Consider the following 19,911-nt stretch of genomic DNA (forward strand, 5'->3'; position numbering starts at 1 on the left):
GGGTGGGGTGGGGTGAGGTGAGGTGGGATGGGGTGAGAGAAAAGAGGAGGGTTGGGGGGAAGGGGGGGAGAGAGAGAAACGGAGAAAACATACTTGTACTAAAGAACAAAGAGGAGAGGAAATATGTGAAGAAGCAGGAGAGTAGAAAAAGACACAAATAAAGGAAATTAAGAAGAAAAAACAAAGTAACAGAATTTACAACAAAAAATAAAAAGAAGAGCAGGAGGAAAGAAAAAAAATGAGAAAACAAGAAAAAGAGGAAAGAGGGGGGAAAAAGAAAAAAAAAAGAAAAAGAAAAGGAAAAGAAAAAGAAGAGGAGAGGAGAGCAGAGCAGATAAAAAGAGAAAAGAAAGGAAATGAGAAGAGAAAAAAAAAAGAAGAGAAAAAAAAGAAGAGAGGAAAGAAAAAAGCACAGACTAAGAGAAAAAGATAAAGAGTTTGTTTTAGGATAGACTTGGGAGAAGGAAGGGGGGAAGAGGGGATTCAGGGATTCAATGATTTCCCTACAATGCCATGGAAGAATCCAAAAGGACTTATTATACGGTGAGCTGGCCTCCGGAAAGTGAGCGCAAGAGCGCCCCCATCTTCGCTGTAAAGATTAGTGCAAGCGAGATATGAAATCGCTCGATATGGACACTGGGAGGTGGAAGACACTGGCCTGCGATCACGACAAATGGAGACGGGCGCTGTGAGCTGGTCTCATCAATGGTGAAGCTCAACTGTGACAGGCTGCTGAGGACAAACGCCGTAGCCGAAAGAACAGCCAGAGGCTACCAACGCAGGAAGACATCGCTCACAAGTGCAGCCACTGCAACAGGGACTGCCATTCTCATGTGGGCCTGTTCCGCCACAGCAAGCGCGCCTGCTCTTGAGAAACCTCCTGCGGCGCAGATCCATAGTCTCCTGAGACTGAAGGATGCCCTACATCATAGCTGCCACTCAGGAATTTCCAAAAGGGAAGAAATTCATGGGATGGCGTACGCACGTTCTCCGAAGGCCGGAGTAAAACCAGTGAGATCCAGAGGCAATATATTGGAACATCTACCCTATCATTTTGGAATGGAAAACTGTCATGTTTGTTAACCATAAGCTACTGAATTAAAATGTACTAAAAAAAAATAAATCCAAGACACTAAGTTGACTAACAAGCATTTGACACAGTTTGGTGACTAAAAATCCAGTGTTTGTTGCCAGCTGGTGTCTCATAAAAAGATTTCTTTCACTTTAAACTTGTGCATCCATGTAGAGCAGTATTGGATCAAGGAGGTAACACCTTTGCCACTGTACTGAGCGATTTCTTTATCGCACCAAACGCAAAGTTCAGAAAGCAGCTTGTTCAATTTTCTAATAAACTTTTCAAGTCGAAAACTGTCTGCTTCTTTCTCATTCCAGCTCCTTTTATTTGTGCACTCAGCATCAATTTCTCTCGAATTTCCACCGTTTTCAAAGACAACTCGGTAAGCCATCGTCCCGGTGCTCGATCGACACTGTTGCTCCACAATAAACAATGTGAAACTAGCGCTAGGCAGGAACAGAAGTAGAAAGCTACGAGTGGACATGCGCAAGGCGTGTTTTCATCTCTCTCCCGGTTCAGTGTTATCCGCATGTAAAAAAAAAAAATATCGCAATTTGCGACCGAGAGCGGTCCAGCGGAGGAAGGAGGAAAGTAGCGGGAAAAGCTAGATGAAGCGGAGTTTCCGCTATTTAGCGGAAAAGTGGCAGCTATGATACATACAATGCCAGAGTTGACAGCCTGTGCGAATAGCAGGGTTGTTGTGGTTATTGTTTTCAAATCCCTTTAGCTGCGAACATTTCGCTCTTGGCAGCTCGTGAATAGCAGGGTAATTCGTATTCCACTTTTGTAAGCGCCACCTAGCACTTTTTGTGGATTCTGGCACGTTATAAATTCATTTATTATTATTATTATTATTATTATTATTATTATCACACAAAATTCTTCACAAACAAGCTCCACGACACGACAGAAGCCCTCATCATAACTCCAGGGATGCCAAATGATTTTTGAAAAAACACCTGAAAATGAGTGGAACATCACATCTCACCTAAAACAAACCTTGTAAAGTTTTTAAATGAGCGCACAAAAACATCTCTCTTACCTCTCCCCTTTCCTTTGCAAGGGTATGAGGACTTTGTTTAATCAATTCCAGTAATATTATATCTGTCTTGAGAAGAAGGACCTTATGTCAGTGGCCTTCTCCTTCAGGGATTCCAAATGGTTTTTGAAAAAAAAAACCTGAAAAACCTGAGATTTTACATCCCTGTAACTCACTGTTGAGCCTGTTGTCCAGGTCCCGGGAGAGAGTCATGTACCACTGGTGAGACACCTTGGAGAACTTCTTCATCCCCAAGCCCACTTCCGTCAGGGCCTCGTCTAGCGCTGAACGCACACCCTGAAGGATAAAATAAAGGCAGGATGATAACTGCGAAAAATAAAGGTAGGATGACAATTACAAAAATAAACATAGGATGAAAACTGCAAAAATAGAGGTAGGATGACAATTAAAAAAATAAAGGTAGGATGAAAACTGCAAAAATAAAGGTAGGATGACAATTACAAAAATAAAGGTAGGATGAAAACTACAAAAATAGAGGTAGGATGACAATTACAAAAATAAAGGAAGGATGAAAACTGCAAAAATAGAGGAAAGATGATAATTACAAAAATAGAGGTAGGATGATAACTACGAAAAATAAAGGTAGGATGACAATTACAAAAATAGAGGTAGGATGATAATTACAAAAATAAAGGTAGGATGATAATTTTATAAATAAAGGCAGGATGATAACTACAAAAATAAAGGTAGGATGATAATTACAAAAATAGATGTAGGATGATAACTACAATTAAAAGGTAGGTGATAAGGCAGGATTATGATGACAAAAGTAAACGTAGGATGATGATTACCCTGCACAGTCAATTAAATCAGAAATATTGCTCAGTGAGACAAGAAAGGTTTTTTTTGCCTTTTCAAGGAATCTACTTGGTGCCGTGAGGAATGTAAAAATGTAACACTCTGTTCTGTTTCACTTAAAATGTTTAGTTTTAGTTTCAGTAAGCATGTCACAGCGCTGGCAACACAATTAGGTCATACAGGTGCAGAAGATAGGAGGAGTTGCAAGAGGGTAACACACACAAAAAAAAAGAAGGAGAAGAGATAAAGATGATACATGTTAGATAAGAAAGAAGGAGCAGGCCACACCAGAGCACCCGCCAGATGCCCACATTTAAAAAGCTTGTTTTTGGGAAGGAACATCTTACTCAATGTATAAAAAGTAAAGCTGTTCCCGCATCCGATCTGGACATTGGGGATTGCCTGGTTAGTCAGACTTCCTGGGCCTGCGGCATATTGTGGTAGGGTAGCCAGTTTCCTTTCCACGCCACCTTTACTTCCCTAACTCGAAGTCAGGTACCCATTACTGCTGGGTGGGCAGGAGGAGGCAAAAAAAATCCGTGTCCGAACCGAGGCTCGAACCCGGACTTTCCGCATCGGAGACAAGTGCACTAACCGCTCCGCCACCGCACCCTCACTCAATGTATACTTAGCATAAAAGTCACCAAAAGTGAGCATCAGAGGTGCCAAAAGGATCGTCAAAAACTTACCCTGATGCCCCTGACCAGACCCTGCACTGCGGAGTTATACCTCTGGGCCACGGGGAAACTGCTCAGATCAGCCAACCAGTCCTTGGCGGCCTGTGTGACCTTCACGTGGTAGGAGCGGTAGTTCATCATCAAGTTGTTCATCTCAGTCCTGTGGAACAACAGCAGCTAATTGGTCGCTTTTAAGGAAAAGCGAGCTAACCCAGATTTCGGTGGTTTTCAGAAATCTTGATCTATACCAAAAGAGGGCATTGCCCTGCCTATAGGAGAAGTTTGGTTTCATTGGTGTGTATATTTGTTTGGTTATAGAAAAAAACTCTCCTTGTCTTTTAAAGAAACTGAACAAGGGTACAAAAGCTTTACCTTCGATTTTCTCAAAACATTATTTTTCGGGATAGCCCCCTTGTGCTTAAAAATGACCAATTAACATTTAACATAACCATCCGCAACAAATTACTTGTAATCTCCATTATAAAGAACAAATTCCATTGAAAAAAAAATTACTCGCTTTCTTATTCAAATTTTAGAGTACCACTGAGTAACATGAAAAACAGAACCCCATTGCAAAGAACAAATTCCACTGAAAAAAAAAATACTCACTTTCTTATTCAAATATAAGGCACCACTGATAAACATTAAAAACTATCAAGAAAATCTAAGCTGTGCTGATACATGATAAAACCTAAGAGTTAAAACAGCTGAAGAATCTACTGATACCTTGATTCCAATTCTCTCTCATACAAAGGTTTGTCTCACGTGGGGAAACTCTTGGCAAGCTTTCCTTGCAGCATGCGTCGCCACCTATGGTGGGTTACAATGATGGGGTACAATGATGGCGTACAATACTTACATGATTTCTTTAAACGCAGCCTTGGCTTGGTCTCCCATGTCTTTGATGTGAAGGTCGTTTCTCAAATATGCCCGACGAATCTGGGTGTTAAGAGCACCCAGCTGACCACTGTACAGAACAGACAAAACATTTAGATAAATTTCCGCTTCATAAGCTCAAACACAAAAGTAAATAGACCCAAACAGGGATACTGCGAATCATAGTTGTCGTTAAAAAAAAATTAGCAGCTCCGTTCTCCAACGTTTTACAGTGTGGTGTAAGCGCACCTTAAGAATATAGGACATGTAGTGTGAACGCACCTTTAGAATAGTTCTTGTGACGTAGGCCTAAAGGACATATCACGTGACTGAGACCTCATGTGATTTTGTGCAAGCCGCGGGTAATCTAAGTGTCACTCACTCACTGAAGCCGAAATGAGTAACATCGGCTAACCAAGAACAACCAGAAGACCAGAAGGTGGTGCCCCACCAACATCAACTATCATCTAGATCTACTACTGCAAGACTCAAGTAAGTCGTAACATAACATACAGTATAAGGGAACGTCGTTAGAAGAGTGACAGCTCTGATATTTTCTATACTACAAATTTTTAATATGAACAAATTGTAAATTTCAAAGCCATGATTTTGATTCATAAACAAATGAGACTTCCTAAAGTCAGTTCACTACAAAGTACATTTTTCTTGAAACAAGGACAATGTTTTTTTCACAACATAGTTCAAATACAAACATATTTACAATTTGATATCAGTGAATCAATAAATGACTTTCTATCGCCACTTCAGTACATAATATTTTAGAAGTATTATCAATATAACATGACCGCGGTTATTTAACTCATTCGCTACGCCGAGCCCTGGGCAGCGGCGCGGCGAAAGTGTCTTTCGTACGCCAAGCAACCCCCGACGGCTCAAGAACCGACCTATAATTCTAGCTTAGATTTTATTCCAAACCACGTATCCATGTTAAAATAAAGGTTATAATATAACACTGACTTCCGGGTCAAGCGTTTCCACCGAAAATCAGAAGTTTAGATTCAGTTTTGAAATGCGATTTCGTAGTTTATGCGACTTTATTTTATCGCAATGCCAAAATTATAGCCCAGACACCAGTCTTAGTACTTTCACACAACAAAAATAATGTATAATTATTTTGCTCACTAAATAAATAATATTGATACTATTGGACTCAAATTGCCAATGCACTGTTATTGAGGAATCAAATTTTTGAGTGCTAGATCTAAATTGTCAAAATATTCTTTTCTCCCCAAAATCACTACTTTTTGGTGAAAATACACAAAAAGTGCCATTCAAGACAAGTATAGGTTTATTCCAAATACAATTCTGAACAATTTCATATAAAATACTAGTGGTTTTTTTCTGTTTGTGATCCTTTTTTCAAGATTTTTTTTTTTTAAATTTCAATATCGGATGTTATGATCCAAATATACAAATATTTAGGGAATGTATGTAAATAACTGCAAATGTTTCAATATTTTCCAGTTCTATATTCGTTTATGGTTATTTTGATGTATCATTTGACTAGGTGCAAACATATTTTTTGAGTTTCACCAAAGATTATTAATTTTTTATCCCCAAAGACCTGTGAACTGCGCACTAGTCATCATCTCATTTCGCCCTCTCAAAAAAAATTCTTCCACAAGCCGAAAATAATAGGTAGCGAATGAGTTAATCTTACCTGGTTTTGGATCTTCCCAAAACTACACATACCACAACTCTGCAGTACTCTGACAAAACGCCTTTTTCTTATTCACAGCAGTTTTGAGAAATCAACTATTTTCAGTTTTCTTACATCTGTCCAGCACAGACAATGACATTTCTCTTCAGGGTGCGAGATCAACTGTTGACGTACTGGGCAAAATAGTATAACTATTATAAGAAAAATGCAAAAAGCTTATTTCTCAAAACTGCTGTGAATAAGAAAAAGGTGTTTTGTCAGCGTACGGCAGAACTGGAAATCTCTTTGTCAAATCCTTACCAATAGCTAACCAGAGGTGCCAACTAGGAACAAATAAATCCAGAACTTTTCGGACCCTGCGGAAATGTGCACATGGGGACTCAAATATGACCAATCATTGTCTCTAATACATCCCATTTTAAGACTGTTTTTAGATAAAGTGTAACTTCACAACAATTGGCCTGATGTCGGACAAAAGTCAGACAATATCAGGAATCCGGATTTATCCGCACATTTGGCATCTCTGTTTTGCACTTACTTAAGACTCTCCATTTCCTTCTCCATGAGGGAGAAGACCTGTTCCAACTCTGAGCCGAGCTCCTTGGACATCAAGACATATTTGGCCTTCACCTCAGTCCCAACACTGGTGGAAGCGTCGTTGAAAGTCTGCATGGCTATGTAAGAGAATGCTGTGACCTTGGTGCTCAAAAATGTCTGTAAAGAAAACGATAAACAAATTAAAAACCTAAAAAACATATCTATCAAAAAGGAAGGTGAAGCTTTTATACAGTTATACAAACAACTACTTGAAGGATAATGTGACATAAGAAATAAATACAACCACAGCACAGACACAAAATTAACAACAGCTGGATGCCAAGTAAGGCTACGGCACACTCACAAAGCAGTCCTAAACACTTAACTCTTTGAAGAAGCGCCCACTTTCCTTTTCTCAATACCCTGTGACGCACCTTCTTCGCCCTTTTTTACCAGGTCACCATTTCTTTCCTATCAACAGAACAAAAATTACACTTACACCACTAAAAAGTAACATTTCTTTACTTTTCCCTCATACCAATCAATCATACATTCACAATACCAGTTTTACCTTGATCAAGGCTGCAAGATCACTATAGTTGCCCTCAAAATAAAAATCTTTTTGACAAGATGAGACTTAGAGGTCAGGTAAATCTAGATCTACCACCCAATGGTACAGATTCATCATCACCACTACCATCTGAACTTTCTTCTTCTAACTCTAAATCTAACTCCTCATCACTGCCATCATCCATTAACAACTCCAAAACTTCTTCAGTCCACATAAAACCACATCGCATGAAGCTCCCCATTTTGGATAGAAACTGCGACATTTCAACCGAAACAACTGGCCTAAAACAAACGCCATGTAAAGCTATCCTAATTCCAAAGCAAATTAAGAAAATCAACCAAATTATAGGGCTTTGGACGAGCTTTCCAAAGATATAGGGGTTGTCTACCTTAGACCACTAGTTTAGCAAATAAACACGTTTAAAATCATCAGTGGATAATCCGCTGACACGGCGACAACGGTAGGTTCCCCTGTCAGCTGTTCAGAGGTAATAAGCCCCCAAATTGTTGGAAAATTTCATTGCAGTTTTTTAACTCTTTGAACCCCATCGGGAGCGTCCGACACTAGTGACAACTGTTTCATTTTATTTAGTGCTAGTTTTTGCTTGTTTTTCGGAACTATTCCCGAACCAAGTTTTTTAGTAATGACTAAACCTTTGTTTCTGCCACTTAGAAGTTGGAGGCAAGCTTTTGGGGTTATAATGAGACATAGTGCATAGATTTAGGTGACTGTAGAAAAAAACTCCGGGAAACGGTGGAAAAAACTCAGGGCTTAAAGAGTTAATCAATGGTATTGGCCGCACACTCGTGAAATATTTGGTCGAAATTCAAATTCTAAAGGCTACAACAGCAAGAAAAATTGCTTAAAATTCATGCAAAGTTGTTAAAAGAATGAAGCCATTTTTCCTCTCTCCTGAAAAATATAGCTTTCTGGGCTAAGGACATTTGAAACTCTTACTGACGATATGCATTCTGTAAATATGCAATTCATTTTCATGTTCATCTAGTTTTGGGTTTTCTCTTCAAAGAACCCACACTGCTGTCTTTCCCATAAAAGCATCTTCAAATTTAAGCTATAAAATTAAATCTTTTTCCCATGTTTACATTTGTACCACCTCTACTTTTTGTTCCTAACAGTGAAACTATCAACAACTCAAAGTATGTTTCATAAAAAAGAAATATCAAGAAACTGAGAAGTGTTCGGAAGTGAATCAGATATATAATACAAGTTAATAAAATGACCAAAAACTAATATAATTCCATCTAAAGCTTTTTTTTTTTTACAGAGGTGCCAACTGGATACCAAAAAAGTCCTGAAGTTTTAGGACCTGCGGGGACTCAAAAATACATCTTGCATCATTGTCTAAGCTGTTCTTATTTAAAGAGCAAAATGCCCAGCACAAAAAAAAAAAGAGACAAAAATTGTTTTTAATGTATCAGTAGGCAAAATCCTGACAAATCTAGATTTCAGGATATATCCGGAAAATTGGCACCTGTTTTACTTTTATAGGAACATAGCACTCACAGTTTATAATTGTAGTATTCTGAAAGGTTCAAACCTGAAGTTCATCAAGCAGAGTCGGGCGCCATGTGATGCGAGTGTGCAGTATGTTGGAAGAATTCAATCGGACGGCGATCATGCTCTCTGAGGTAAACTGTCCCTTGGTCTGGTAGGTGATGAGGTCCATCTGTACAGCACTGTCGTTGATGTAGCGGCCGGAGAGGGTCACCATCTTGTCGGGGTCATCTGAGGGAAACAATCTTAGTTCATAAAAAAACTGTGAAAACTACAACAAAAAGAATATCAGAAAAGGAAACTGAGGAAACAATCTGATTTCAGAAAAAAACGCCAAAACCACAACTACAAAAAGAATATCAGAAGAGGAAATACAAAGTCTAAAACAGCCATATGCACAGCTCACAGCCGAACACTCTGTATCCCGGACTCTAGCATGGAGATCATCAGGAGAGAATGCGTCGCTGTTTCGGGCTCTTCCTCTCTACAGCTTAAGGCTAAAACAGCACCTGGACATGGATGGCTGGTGCCTCTACAAATAAATCATTGATGGTCTGGTCTCTCTACAGTTTTTCTGACGCACCGAGCCCCCCTCACCAGGTGAGGTCTCCATGCTAGTCTGACTGTTTTCCTCTGCTGCCAACTCTTTGGATTCATTCCAGCCTGCGTCCTCTCGCTTTTTTTAAAAGTGCGATAACCGTAACAAAAAGAATATCAGAAGACTTTTAATTTGCTGTAAAAATTCAAAAGTTTGAGTTTACTAAACAAGTACTTTCATCACTCATCTACAGCAGGGTTGTCAAATTCAATCGCTCAGGTGACCACACTCAAAGTACACTAAAGGTTGCGGGCCCAACTGGAGAAAAACTCAGTATGCAGTGGAAAAAGAAACCCCTATATAAACAATGACTCTCAGGATGGATTACCTAAAATGATCTCGAAGGCCGGATACAATGGTTCGCCAGGTCGGACGCTGCCCGCAGGTCATGATTTTGACACTTGTGATTTACAAGAATGAGACCCGCTGAGAAATAACATTCTAGATTTTCTTTCACATTGCTACAGCAGATGCTTCACTTAGAATAAACTAAAAATAAGGTAAGACCGGAGTACTTTTATTTACCATACAATTTCATTTTTAACTGCTCATCCTTGTATTCCACCATTTTTGAAGAAAAATAATTGAGGAAATGTGAAAACCCAGGGGCTGAGTGGAAAGTGAAAGTTAAGCTCACATGGAATGTCAAGTGATGTCAGTGTGATGGATGTACCTATGAGCAACACTGTCCAACCCTTACAAAAAATCTGGCCTTGCATCTGAAAGATCAGCAGCATTGGAATGTGACTTTTAAAAAAACAAGTTATGCTATGTAGTCATCAGTATATGTCCTTCAGGGTTAAAAAAAAAGAATTCTTTCCAGTGGATCACATTGACAACACACTCTATGGAAAAGGACATCAACTGCAGCAAACCTGCACTTATCACTACATAGCATCGGACAGAAGGGCGAGTGCCCAGCTGTTGCTAGATCAATAACAACAACAAAAACAACAGCAGCAGCAGCAGCAGCAGCAGCAGCAGCAGCAGCAGCAGCAGCAGCAGCAGCAGCAGCAGCAGCAGCAGCAGCAGCAACAACAACAACAGCAACAACAACAACTCCAGCGCATCAACACAAACGTCTTTCCCTTTCTTTTTTCTTCACCTTGATCATAGTTGAACTCCACGTCCATATTCCTTCTCTGGCGGTCTATGGCCAAATCAAGCCGCATGGTCTGTTTGCCCTCCTCGAAGCTCCTCCACACCGCGTGCTGGCGGCCACGCTTGTTGTCCAGACGACCTTCCACTCGGACGTCTTTGATGGGAGTGACCACCTGGTGAGACGGCAAGGGTGAACGGTCAAAAAGCAGGAAGTCGCAGACTTATTAGTCGACGAATGTGCTCCTTTTTAAAGGAGTAAACAAATATGACATCAGCTTCTCTTGCTTTTTTTAGTGAGAGTTTTAACGCACTCATGACACAAATAATGTTATTAAAGAGTAGATTACAAAAGAAAAGGAGAAGAAGTAAGGATGATAGGTGTTTGAAAGGAAAGAAGACACAAAAAACACACAAGAGCACCCGTCACCCACCAACTCAGCTTCTCTACGTACAAACTGCTCTCATAAGTGGAAAGCTAGTTGCCAGACAACAAAAATTAGGCTCCCCATTGCAACTCATCTCCTTCATTTTGGTTTTTTATTCCTTTTACGTCCGGATTGCAGGGAGGGGGGATAACTGACAGAAAGGGGGCTATCCCGAAAAATGCTGTTTTGAGAAAATCGAAGGTAAAGTTTTTACCCCGTGTTAAGTTTCTTTAAAAGACAAGGAGAGTTTTCTCTATAACCAACCAAATATACACACCAATGAAACCAAACTTCTATAGGTTGGGCAATGCCCACTTTTTGTGTAGGTCAAGAATTCTGGAAACCCCCAAAATCTGGGTTAGCCCGCTTGTCCTTAAAAGCGACCAAATAATATTACAGATTTTGTAAATATTAGATAAAAGACCAATCAGTGTTAGCCTTCTGCAACCTGCATTGAAAAAGAAAAAACAGAGAAACAGATTTTGAGTACTGGGTGTCTTGAATTTTAAAAAAGCACAACATCAACCCAAAAATATTCATACAGTGCTGGGAAAAGGCCGCTACCCCAGAATTACAAAGTTCTACCTGTTCAGTAACTAGTTTTAAGAAATTTCACGGGAAAAACTTTTGAGTTTCACAACATGCCAAGCTTTTTCGAATGCACTGCTTTGAATATTTTGATAACGACCCCGAATAATCTAACGATTTTGATAGAACATTTTTGGTTTCTGACCTCAAGGTCTTAGTAACTCAAAACGACCAAAAGTCTTAGATAAAAATTTTGTAATTCTAAGGTAGTGGGGTGACAAAGTTACGAACAAGAAACTCCAACCTGAATTTCCATATTCTTCCTGGCTTTGTCCAGCTGTGCTCTGAACTCCAAGGTCTTCGTCTCTCTGCGAGCCGTGTCAAAGGTCAATCGGGAGCCTGTGGAGCACATATTCTCTGTGCTGCCCATGTGAGAAGTCAGCTGGGGAAAAAAAAAATTACGAACAAGCCCGTCAGTGTGACAGTCATAATCTAATCAAAACTTTAGTATTTTTTAGTTTTAGTAGAGGTTTTACGGCGCTTGCAACTGCATAAGGTCATATGAGTGCCAGAAGATTAGAGGTGACACAAGAGAGTAACCAACATAAAAAAGAAGAAGGGGAGGTAAGGACGATAGATGTTTCATAGGAAAGAAGAAGCAAACCACACCAGAGCACCCGCCAACCACCCATATGGGGAACTCTGTGCCACCACTTTCAAAGAGGATATTTACTCGTTAATCCGATCTCTTCGCTTTGCATAGCAGTTTGTCAAAATGGTTTTTTGAGAAATACTGAAAGTTTCAAAGAGATCTTCGTACTAGAAGTATTCTAAAAGGTGAAGAATACAACCCCCGGGGGTACAAAATGACCCCAGGGCGTATGGACAGGGTTAATCTATGCAAAACTGACACCCAGATATGAATGCAAAACTATATACCTAAGCATGGAAGAGGCTACTTGGGTACTATTAGATGACAAGTGCTCTTCCAGTAACAAAATCAGAGACAAAAGCAGAAGGATGGAGATGAAAGAAAGACTAAAAAAGGAGGAACAAGACATTGGTGAATGGTTAGATGAAGCATTATGACAGAAGGAAGACTTGCAAATGGCATCCAAGTCACTAATATGTGCTGGAAAGATGATGTAGACATCTGAATAAAAAGGGTTAAAAATTATAAAAATTTAAATAACATAAAACAGTTTTAGAAACTGACTGTAGCCATGAAAAAGCGAAGATCCAACAATATGGTACAAATAAAAGAAAAACTTCGGCTGATCAGCTTTCTCCCACTTTACTTTCATCATAAATAGGTGAATGTATAGTGATTATATTGTGAGGCGCGCAAATGCGCACGCACACGCGCATGCACACACACACACACACACACACACACACACACACACACACACACACACACACACACACCCACACACACACATACACACACAAATGCATAAACACACAAGACATTGAACTATCAATTTTTTGTACAAGTTAAAAGCCCCACTAGACAAAACAAAGAGTCAGTTCAAAGAACATCAAGAGTAATCATTCACTGCATGTCAGTCTCAATATTCTCGACGTTATATCATGATCATTATCATCATCATCATCATCATCATCATCATCATCATCAAAACCAAGAATATTTTCTTCCTCTCTCTTTTGGTTTTTTCTTGAAGCATAACAATTATTATCCCATTGACACACTTTCGATGTAACTTACAAATATCCAGCATCAAAATCAAATAAGGACACAGAACCAAATCAAAAAGTTTTTTTTTTAAAAAGAAAAAGAAAGAAAAAAAAGAAAAAAGAAAAGTCAGTTCGAGGGATGGGATTACTAAAGAAACATATATCGAGACACAATAACTTTTACCTGCATGTCAATGCCAGTGACAGGATGCATGAAGCCCAGCTCCACCGTGTAGTTGTAGAACTTGTCCGAGAGCAGCTCCTGGTTGCTGACCTTTGAGGTGATGGTGATCATCTTCGAGGGGTCGGAGGAGTAGGACAGTTCCGCCTTCGTGTCCAGTAGGGTGGTGCCATAGCCTCCCTTGCTGGTCACTCCCAAGTTCAGTTGCTGGAGGGATAAGATTTTGAGTAGTTTTGAGTTGAAAAAAGCAAATAGACGCAATAGAAAGATTTTGAGTAGCTTTGAGTAAAGAAAAGCATACCAACACAAGAAAAAGATTTTTAGTAGATCGATGCAATAAAAATTTTTGAGTAGCTTTGAGTTAAGAAAAGCAGATCGATGCAATAAAAATTTTTGAGTAGCTTTGAGTTAAGAAAAGCATATCAACACAAGAAAAAGATTTTCAGTAGCATAAAGAAAAGCATATCAATGCAATAAAATTCATTTCGCGCTGGGAAAAGACGACACAGACAGAGAAAAAATAGGGATAGTAAAGATGTAGGACCTATGAATGGTGCCCTCAAACAGTCCGAGAAAAGAATTTTGCTACCTATGTATGAAGTTAACACCATTTCAAAAATAAAAGCTTGTTCTGAAGGTGGATGATCCCTAAGAGTGGGCGTTCTAGACAGACCATCACAATATGGGGCTGGGCAGTTACAGAGGAAAGAAGCCACTCATACACTGATGAAATTATGTGTTAATAGAGGTGGAAAAAACCTTGGCAGTGCTAAAATATGACCTAACACAACACAATAATTTGATGCCTTACTGATGAACAGTTGCAAAAACACTATAGCAACCTCATATGATCTCATCTACTTAAACTAAACAAACTCACCAGTGTATAAGAAAGGTTCAAAACTACTTTTACACAGAAGAATCTAAAGGTACAAGACTTCTCGGATGTTTATCTGAGTGAATAGATGCACATTGACACCACACTGGTCATTAAGGATTTGTGGAGACAGTAAGAGTAATAGATAGAAACAACAGAGGGAATAAAAAGGAGCAGGGCCTACCAGTGCTGTATCCCATCCACACAAAATACTACTGACCAAAGGCAAAACAACAGTCCAACAATTGAATACCTTGTTGATGTTAGGGAGGTTCACATTCAACACCACTCTCTTTGTCTTGTCCTTCGACTCCACAGTAGTGCTCATTGTCACCTGAAGGGAACAGACAAAAACACAAAACACACAAAAATAAGGTAAAGGTGTGAAATTGAAAAGATTAAAGAGAGATAGAAACTGCATATATTTGAAAATAGTTACAAACACAAGATAGTTTTATCTATTTGGAAATAATCGACTTTGTGGTGACAAGTCAACAACAACAAAACCAATTTTTTTAGAACTGTAACACAGGTGGAGGAGGAGGGGGAAGTAACAATTTAGAAAAAAAAACAAGAAGACGACAAAGAAAACAGGAAAATGAAAGAAAAGAGAAGATAGGGTGGAGGACGAGAAAAGAAAAGAACAATGCAGAGGGAGAGGTGGAAAAGGATCAGAAGAGGATAAAAGGCAGCGAACAAGAACAAATAGTAGCCAGTCAGCTTCCCACACAAAAAATTTGGCCTCTTCCTAACCTTCTTGGTCTCATCCTTGTCAGCATCCCAGAAGACAGCGCTGCTGGCAGACTGCTTGGTACCGGAGTCACTGAAGGAGCTCTGCACCTTGACGCTACGCTCTGGGACTCCAAGTTTGGCGTGGCCTTCATACATCTTGCTGTAGCGAGACGTTCTGTCATTCCAGCCAATGTCATACGAGAAGGTCTTGCCTTTCTGCTGGTTCCACGTGATAAGTCCAGCTGACAGGAGCTCCTTGTCTGACTGCTTGAAGGAACAGTCGACACCCATGACTCTCGCTGGATTAAACACTTTGAACTTGAAGCTTTTGTCAACATTTTGTGACTCTGACTTGTCTGCGTACTCGGTCTCCATTTCTATGTGGCCCTCGGGATTGCGCTTGTCCCAGTTGAATTTCAATTTCCCGTCAAAAGCTTTGGTGCCAAGTGAACCAGAGCCTTCCACTGTGATTGGTCGCGGACTCCTGATCTCGACGGTTCCCTGATGGCGGTCGCTGTAATCGTAGTTGATATCGGCGTCCAAGTGTGTTTTGCCGTTGTGGTGGATCTTCACACTGTCCTGGATGTTCTTGTTGCCATAGACGTGGGTCAGGGCCACGCCAGCTTTCCTGAACTGCTCTAAAGTGGTCGCAACGTCCAGTTTAACCCTGGCCCGTTCCTTCCAGCTGGACTCGGAGATGCTCCAATCCAGATCCGATGTAATTTCTTGGTCTTTGCTCCATCCAATTTCCAGATGAGAAGTTTTGCCCTTGCTGGAATCCTTGTTGCTGAAGACAAGCCGAGCGTTCTCCAAGTTCTTTAAGGGACTTGACAGAGAAGTGGATCCTTCCATGTCCGAAGTAGAGACAAACCTCCACTTTGTCTCACTCTTGACAAGTCCAATCCTATTAGATTCCAAGGTGGCCACAGTTCTAAACTGCTTCCACTCTCTTCCCCAATGTTTGACATCTAGATCTACCATCTTAACTTCATCATAAGGACTCTTCAGCTTCAAATCAATGAGAACAGGCTCATTGTTGATATGGACATTGAAATCTAAAGTAACTGGAGCAGGATTCATGGCAAGTTTCAGATTTGCATCTCCCTCCACTTTGAGCTCCGTTTGATCATACTTGCCAGACACGACCAGAGATTCAAACTTTTCCACGGGGCCGGACAGCGTCAGTTTAAAGTTCTTCTTATTCAAGAACTCCACTTTGCCAGCAATACGTTCATTTTTACCGGTGACAACTTCACCATCGGCTTCAAATTTATTCCTCCTAGAAATCTGAGAGTACACCAAAGTATTCTTTTTGTAGCCCTCAATGGGCAAAGCTAAATCAGCCTTTACAGCAACCTTATTCTTTGTAGTCTTAGCAAGGTCAAAGGTCAGAACTGCTTCTTTATCATCTGTGTACTCCAAGTTACACTTGCCATTGAAGTGCTCAGGCTTTGCCATGACAGCGGCATGAAGACCAATGTCCTTGTACCCTTCAAATGGAGTGAAGACCAAAAGGTCCACCGTTTCCTGGCCTTTCTCGTTGGACTTTGCTTTCGTGTGCGTCATCTCTGCTTTGACCCAGTATTCATTGGCATAACTCTCCATGAAAACCTCTTCTCCCATCTTGGACCAATCAGCTTTCAAGGTGGTGCCACTCTTATGGCTAGACTCCTCAAACTTGTACTCAGTGCTAACCTTGTAGACGACAGAAGCATCTCGGAGTTTCACACTAGACATCGTGTCAAGGAAGAGCCGCTCGCCATATTTGACATATACTTTAGAGTCATGTCCACCGTTACTTTGACTTTCGCCACTGAGCAAGTAGGATAAAGCTTTCGTGTATGGACTCTCAAATGTGGTTCCCAGAGCAAATTTGGCTGGTGTATTTGAATACTGCATGGAAACATTGTAGGGCTTAGTGTCTCTACCAACTTGCAAGAAGCCGCCAACATCAAAATCGCGGGGTGAGTCCCCGATACGGTGTACTGAGGTCTTGATGTAGCTCTTGTCGGCGCCGGGGTAGACATAGCTCAGCCAAGCCTTGGTCTCTTTCTCCTCGTGCTTCAGGCCAATGTCCATGTCAAGGTCATTCTCATTGATTTCCATGAAGACTTTGCTCTGGAAGTCTGTCCACGACTTTGACTTCTTCCTGAAGCCCAGCACAGAGCGGCCAACTCTCGGTGCATCCAAGGTCAGATTGACAGCAGCCAGATCGCCCCAGTCGAAGTGCATCCCAGCACTGACTGTCTTAAACACAGAGGACTCAACTGTGAAGTCGCTGTGGCAAGATGTTTCCGAGCTGGCTTGTTCCACGTTAACCTTCAGATACTCAAGCTGCTTCGCTCCTGTCTTCAGGTCCAGATTACCAAGCCATTTGTCTGCATCTTTGTCCAGGGTGGTCTTAAAATTGAAAGTTGGAAGTACTTCAAAAGGAGTGCGGAGGTCAAGGAAGACCTTGGTGTTGTCAGGGAATCTGTTCTTGTTGAACTTGGTCTTAAACAGCAAATCAATTTCCTGTGTTGGGTGATATTTGACATTGACATGAGTTTTCACACCTCTGCGCTGCTCTTTGTGATCCAGACTGACTTCAATGAATTTGAACTCCGTGTTTGGTAGCAGCATCTTGTACTTCATTGAAATATCCGGCTTCAAAGTGAGAGTCTGTTCAACTTTGACACGATTGAAAACTGGCTGTACTTCAAGGTGGGACTCGCTGGAGTAGACTCCATCTTTTTCCACCAGGTTGTGTCCAACACTCAAGCTGGTCATCTCTTTGTACGGAGTTCGGATCTCTGCGTTTATCCTCTGCCACTTTTCTGCGTCCACAGTGGAAGTGATGGTGATTTTCTCCCGAACACCCACGGATATCTCCCCATCCAGGTTCCAGTCAGTCTCTGTCATTTTTTTCACATCTCCCCTGATGTTGACGTTTTGCGCTTCCTCAAATGGAGTCACAAGTTTGGCAGTTGCGGACCATCCACTGAATGTGTTCTCATCCACTGAGCCATCAAACACTATTTTCTTTTCAGATGGAGATTTCTCGCCAGGCCAAGTTGTCTGCGTGTACACAGTGTACGGGAATTTAGAATACAGGGCTCTCAAAGTGAAAGTGATTTTCCCAGCAGTGTAATCTATCTCAGTTTCTGTCTTAGAGAGCATGTATTTGGTATCGTATGTGGTTTTAGGGTCCTCATTGAATCGATAGAAATAATGACCTTTCATGCCTTTTTGCTCAGTACGTGCAAAATATTCAATTCTCTTCATTTTCTCCAATGGCAGTTTTATATCAACGTCATATGCAGTGTCTTCACCAGTCACACTGTACTTTGCCCCCGCTTTCACATCAAAGTTGTACTCAGGTTTCCAGTCCAAAGACAGGGAAAAGTTCATGAGTTTGCCATCGTTTCCAACTTTGCTGGGAATCATTTTCAAATTCATTGTGAGAGGCCTCTCACTTGGAAACGTCACATCTAGGGAAGACTGCACCAGCCAGAGTGATTCTACCTTGGAGTACTGAGAGATCATAGTGCCAGTGTACTGGTCACCATTTCTTGTGTAGGCTGCCTGAGTCTTAATCCTCTTCTTCATGTCATTGTACTTCAGAGTCAAAGCCACATTTTTTATCTGAGGCAGGGAGGTCGAGGACACAATCAGAGATACATCCAGCTTCTTTTTGTTGTTGTGCTCTTTGTTGGAGTAAAGCACTTTCACCGCTACATCATCTTTGTTGTAGACCGACTTCACTTTGGTAGACAAGTGCTTGGTGCCATCCATTTTGTGATTGATTTCAACATTGAATTTTCTCAACACGTCTGCCGGAGTGACCAGATCAAAAGTCATCTCAACCCTTTCTGCAGACAAAGGCAAGTGCACCCAAGTGGAGTAGGACAGTTCATTTTCCTCCACAGCCCAAATGACCTTCAGCTCCTGCTTTGCAAAAGTGTTATTTGCTTCTTGCAAATCTCTGTACTGGAAAATCTTGTAACCTTCAAAGGGAGTGTTCACGAGTATGTTGGCTTCATGCTTCCTTTTGTTGTTTTCATTTAGGACCGTCAGAGAGGCAAGCAGATCAATTTTTTGGTCCGGCTGACGATCAGCATCCCAAGCTTGAATCATTTTTACAGTGTACTCATTGTCTTCTTGCTGAAAACCTTCTAGCGACCCTTTGACCCTTCTCTCTGGTGACTTGAAGTTCCATGTATTCAGATAATACCGTTCCCCTAACGTTTCAGAGCTCACCTCGTATTCATATTTCCTTTCCGTGCTCATGAAATCCAAAACAGCTTTGACTAACTTTTCACCTCGGGACAACTCAACAGTCATTGTAGCGGGTTTCTCCCCTCCAACTTGAGCCTGAGAGTATAGGTCAAAGAAGCCACCTCTCATTTTCTTGAACTTTGTCACCAAGTTATGCTTATCTTTATTGTTTACTCGCAGGTTTATGGTGTGGATATATTCTTTCTCAGGGGTACGCTGAAGATTGGAGGCAATTTTGTAACTTCTCGCATCCACAGTTTTCCCCCTGATCTTAAAATCAGGAAAACTGAGCTCCAATAATCCGCGGTAATCCAGCGAAGACTTCTTGCCTGTGTTCTCTCCTTGGAGTCTGAACTCGATACTCTTCCGTTTAGCATAGATAATGTTTGTGTACGTTTCAAAGCTGAACTGCTTGCCAAGCTTATGCTCATGTTTGCCTTTCACCTCGTATTCAATGTTCTGAAAAGGAGGAAAAGAAAGAAACATATTTAACTCTTAGAAGTCATTGCCAATTTTCCTACTTTGTGGCAGCAAGTTAAGTTTGAAAAATGTCAGCATTTTCAGCATAAAAAATATATGCTTCAAGCTACAAGCATGTATGACCCACCAAAAAATTGTTTTAAATAATGGAGACTTAATATATAATTACACTACAGGAAAGCATTATATTTATGGCAAGTGAGGAAAATGACCCCCCCCCCCCCCCCCCAATAAAATAACATCT

General features: G+C 40.8%; 1 protein-coding gene across 1 annotated transcript in view; it reads right to left on the reverse strand.

Annotated features, from left to right (window-relative positions):
* Positions 1-19,911, reverse strand: part of LOC101857353 (apolipophorins) — a gene marked incomplete at its 5' end in the record, with an annotated part of 90,122 nt that overhangs the window by 24,027 nt on the left and 46,184 nt on the right. The window contains 10 exon segments of the mRNA XM_013086685.2: positions 2,291-2,411; positions 3,623-3,770; positions 4,470-4,577; positions 6,706-6,881; positions 8,834-9,021; positions 10,494-10,662; positions 11,747-11,884; positions 13,325-13,528; positions 14,452-14,532; positions 14,952-19,646. Of these exon segments, the coding sequence (XP_012942139.1) occupies positions 2,291-2,411; positions 3,623-3,770; positions 4,470-4,577; positions 6,706-6,881; positions 8,834-9,021; positions 10,494-10,662; positions 11,747-11,884; positions 13,325-13,528; positions 14,452-14,532; positions 14,952-19,646 (6,028 nt within the window).

Source organism: Aplysia californica, unplaced genomic scaffold, assembly GCF_000002075.1.
Source record: "Aplysia californica isolate F4 #8 unplaced genomic scaffold, AplCal3.0 scaffold00492, whole genome shotgun sequence".
NCBI classification, from domain to species: Eukaryota; Metazoa; Mollusca; class Gastropoda; order Aplysiida; family Aplysiidae; genus Aplysia; species Aplysia californica.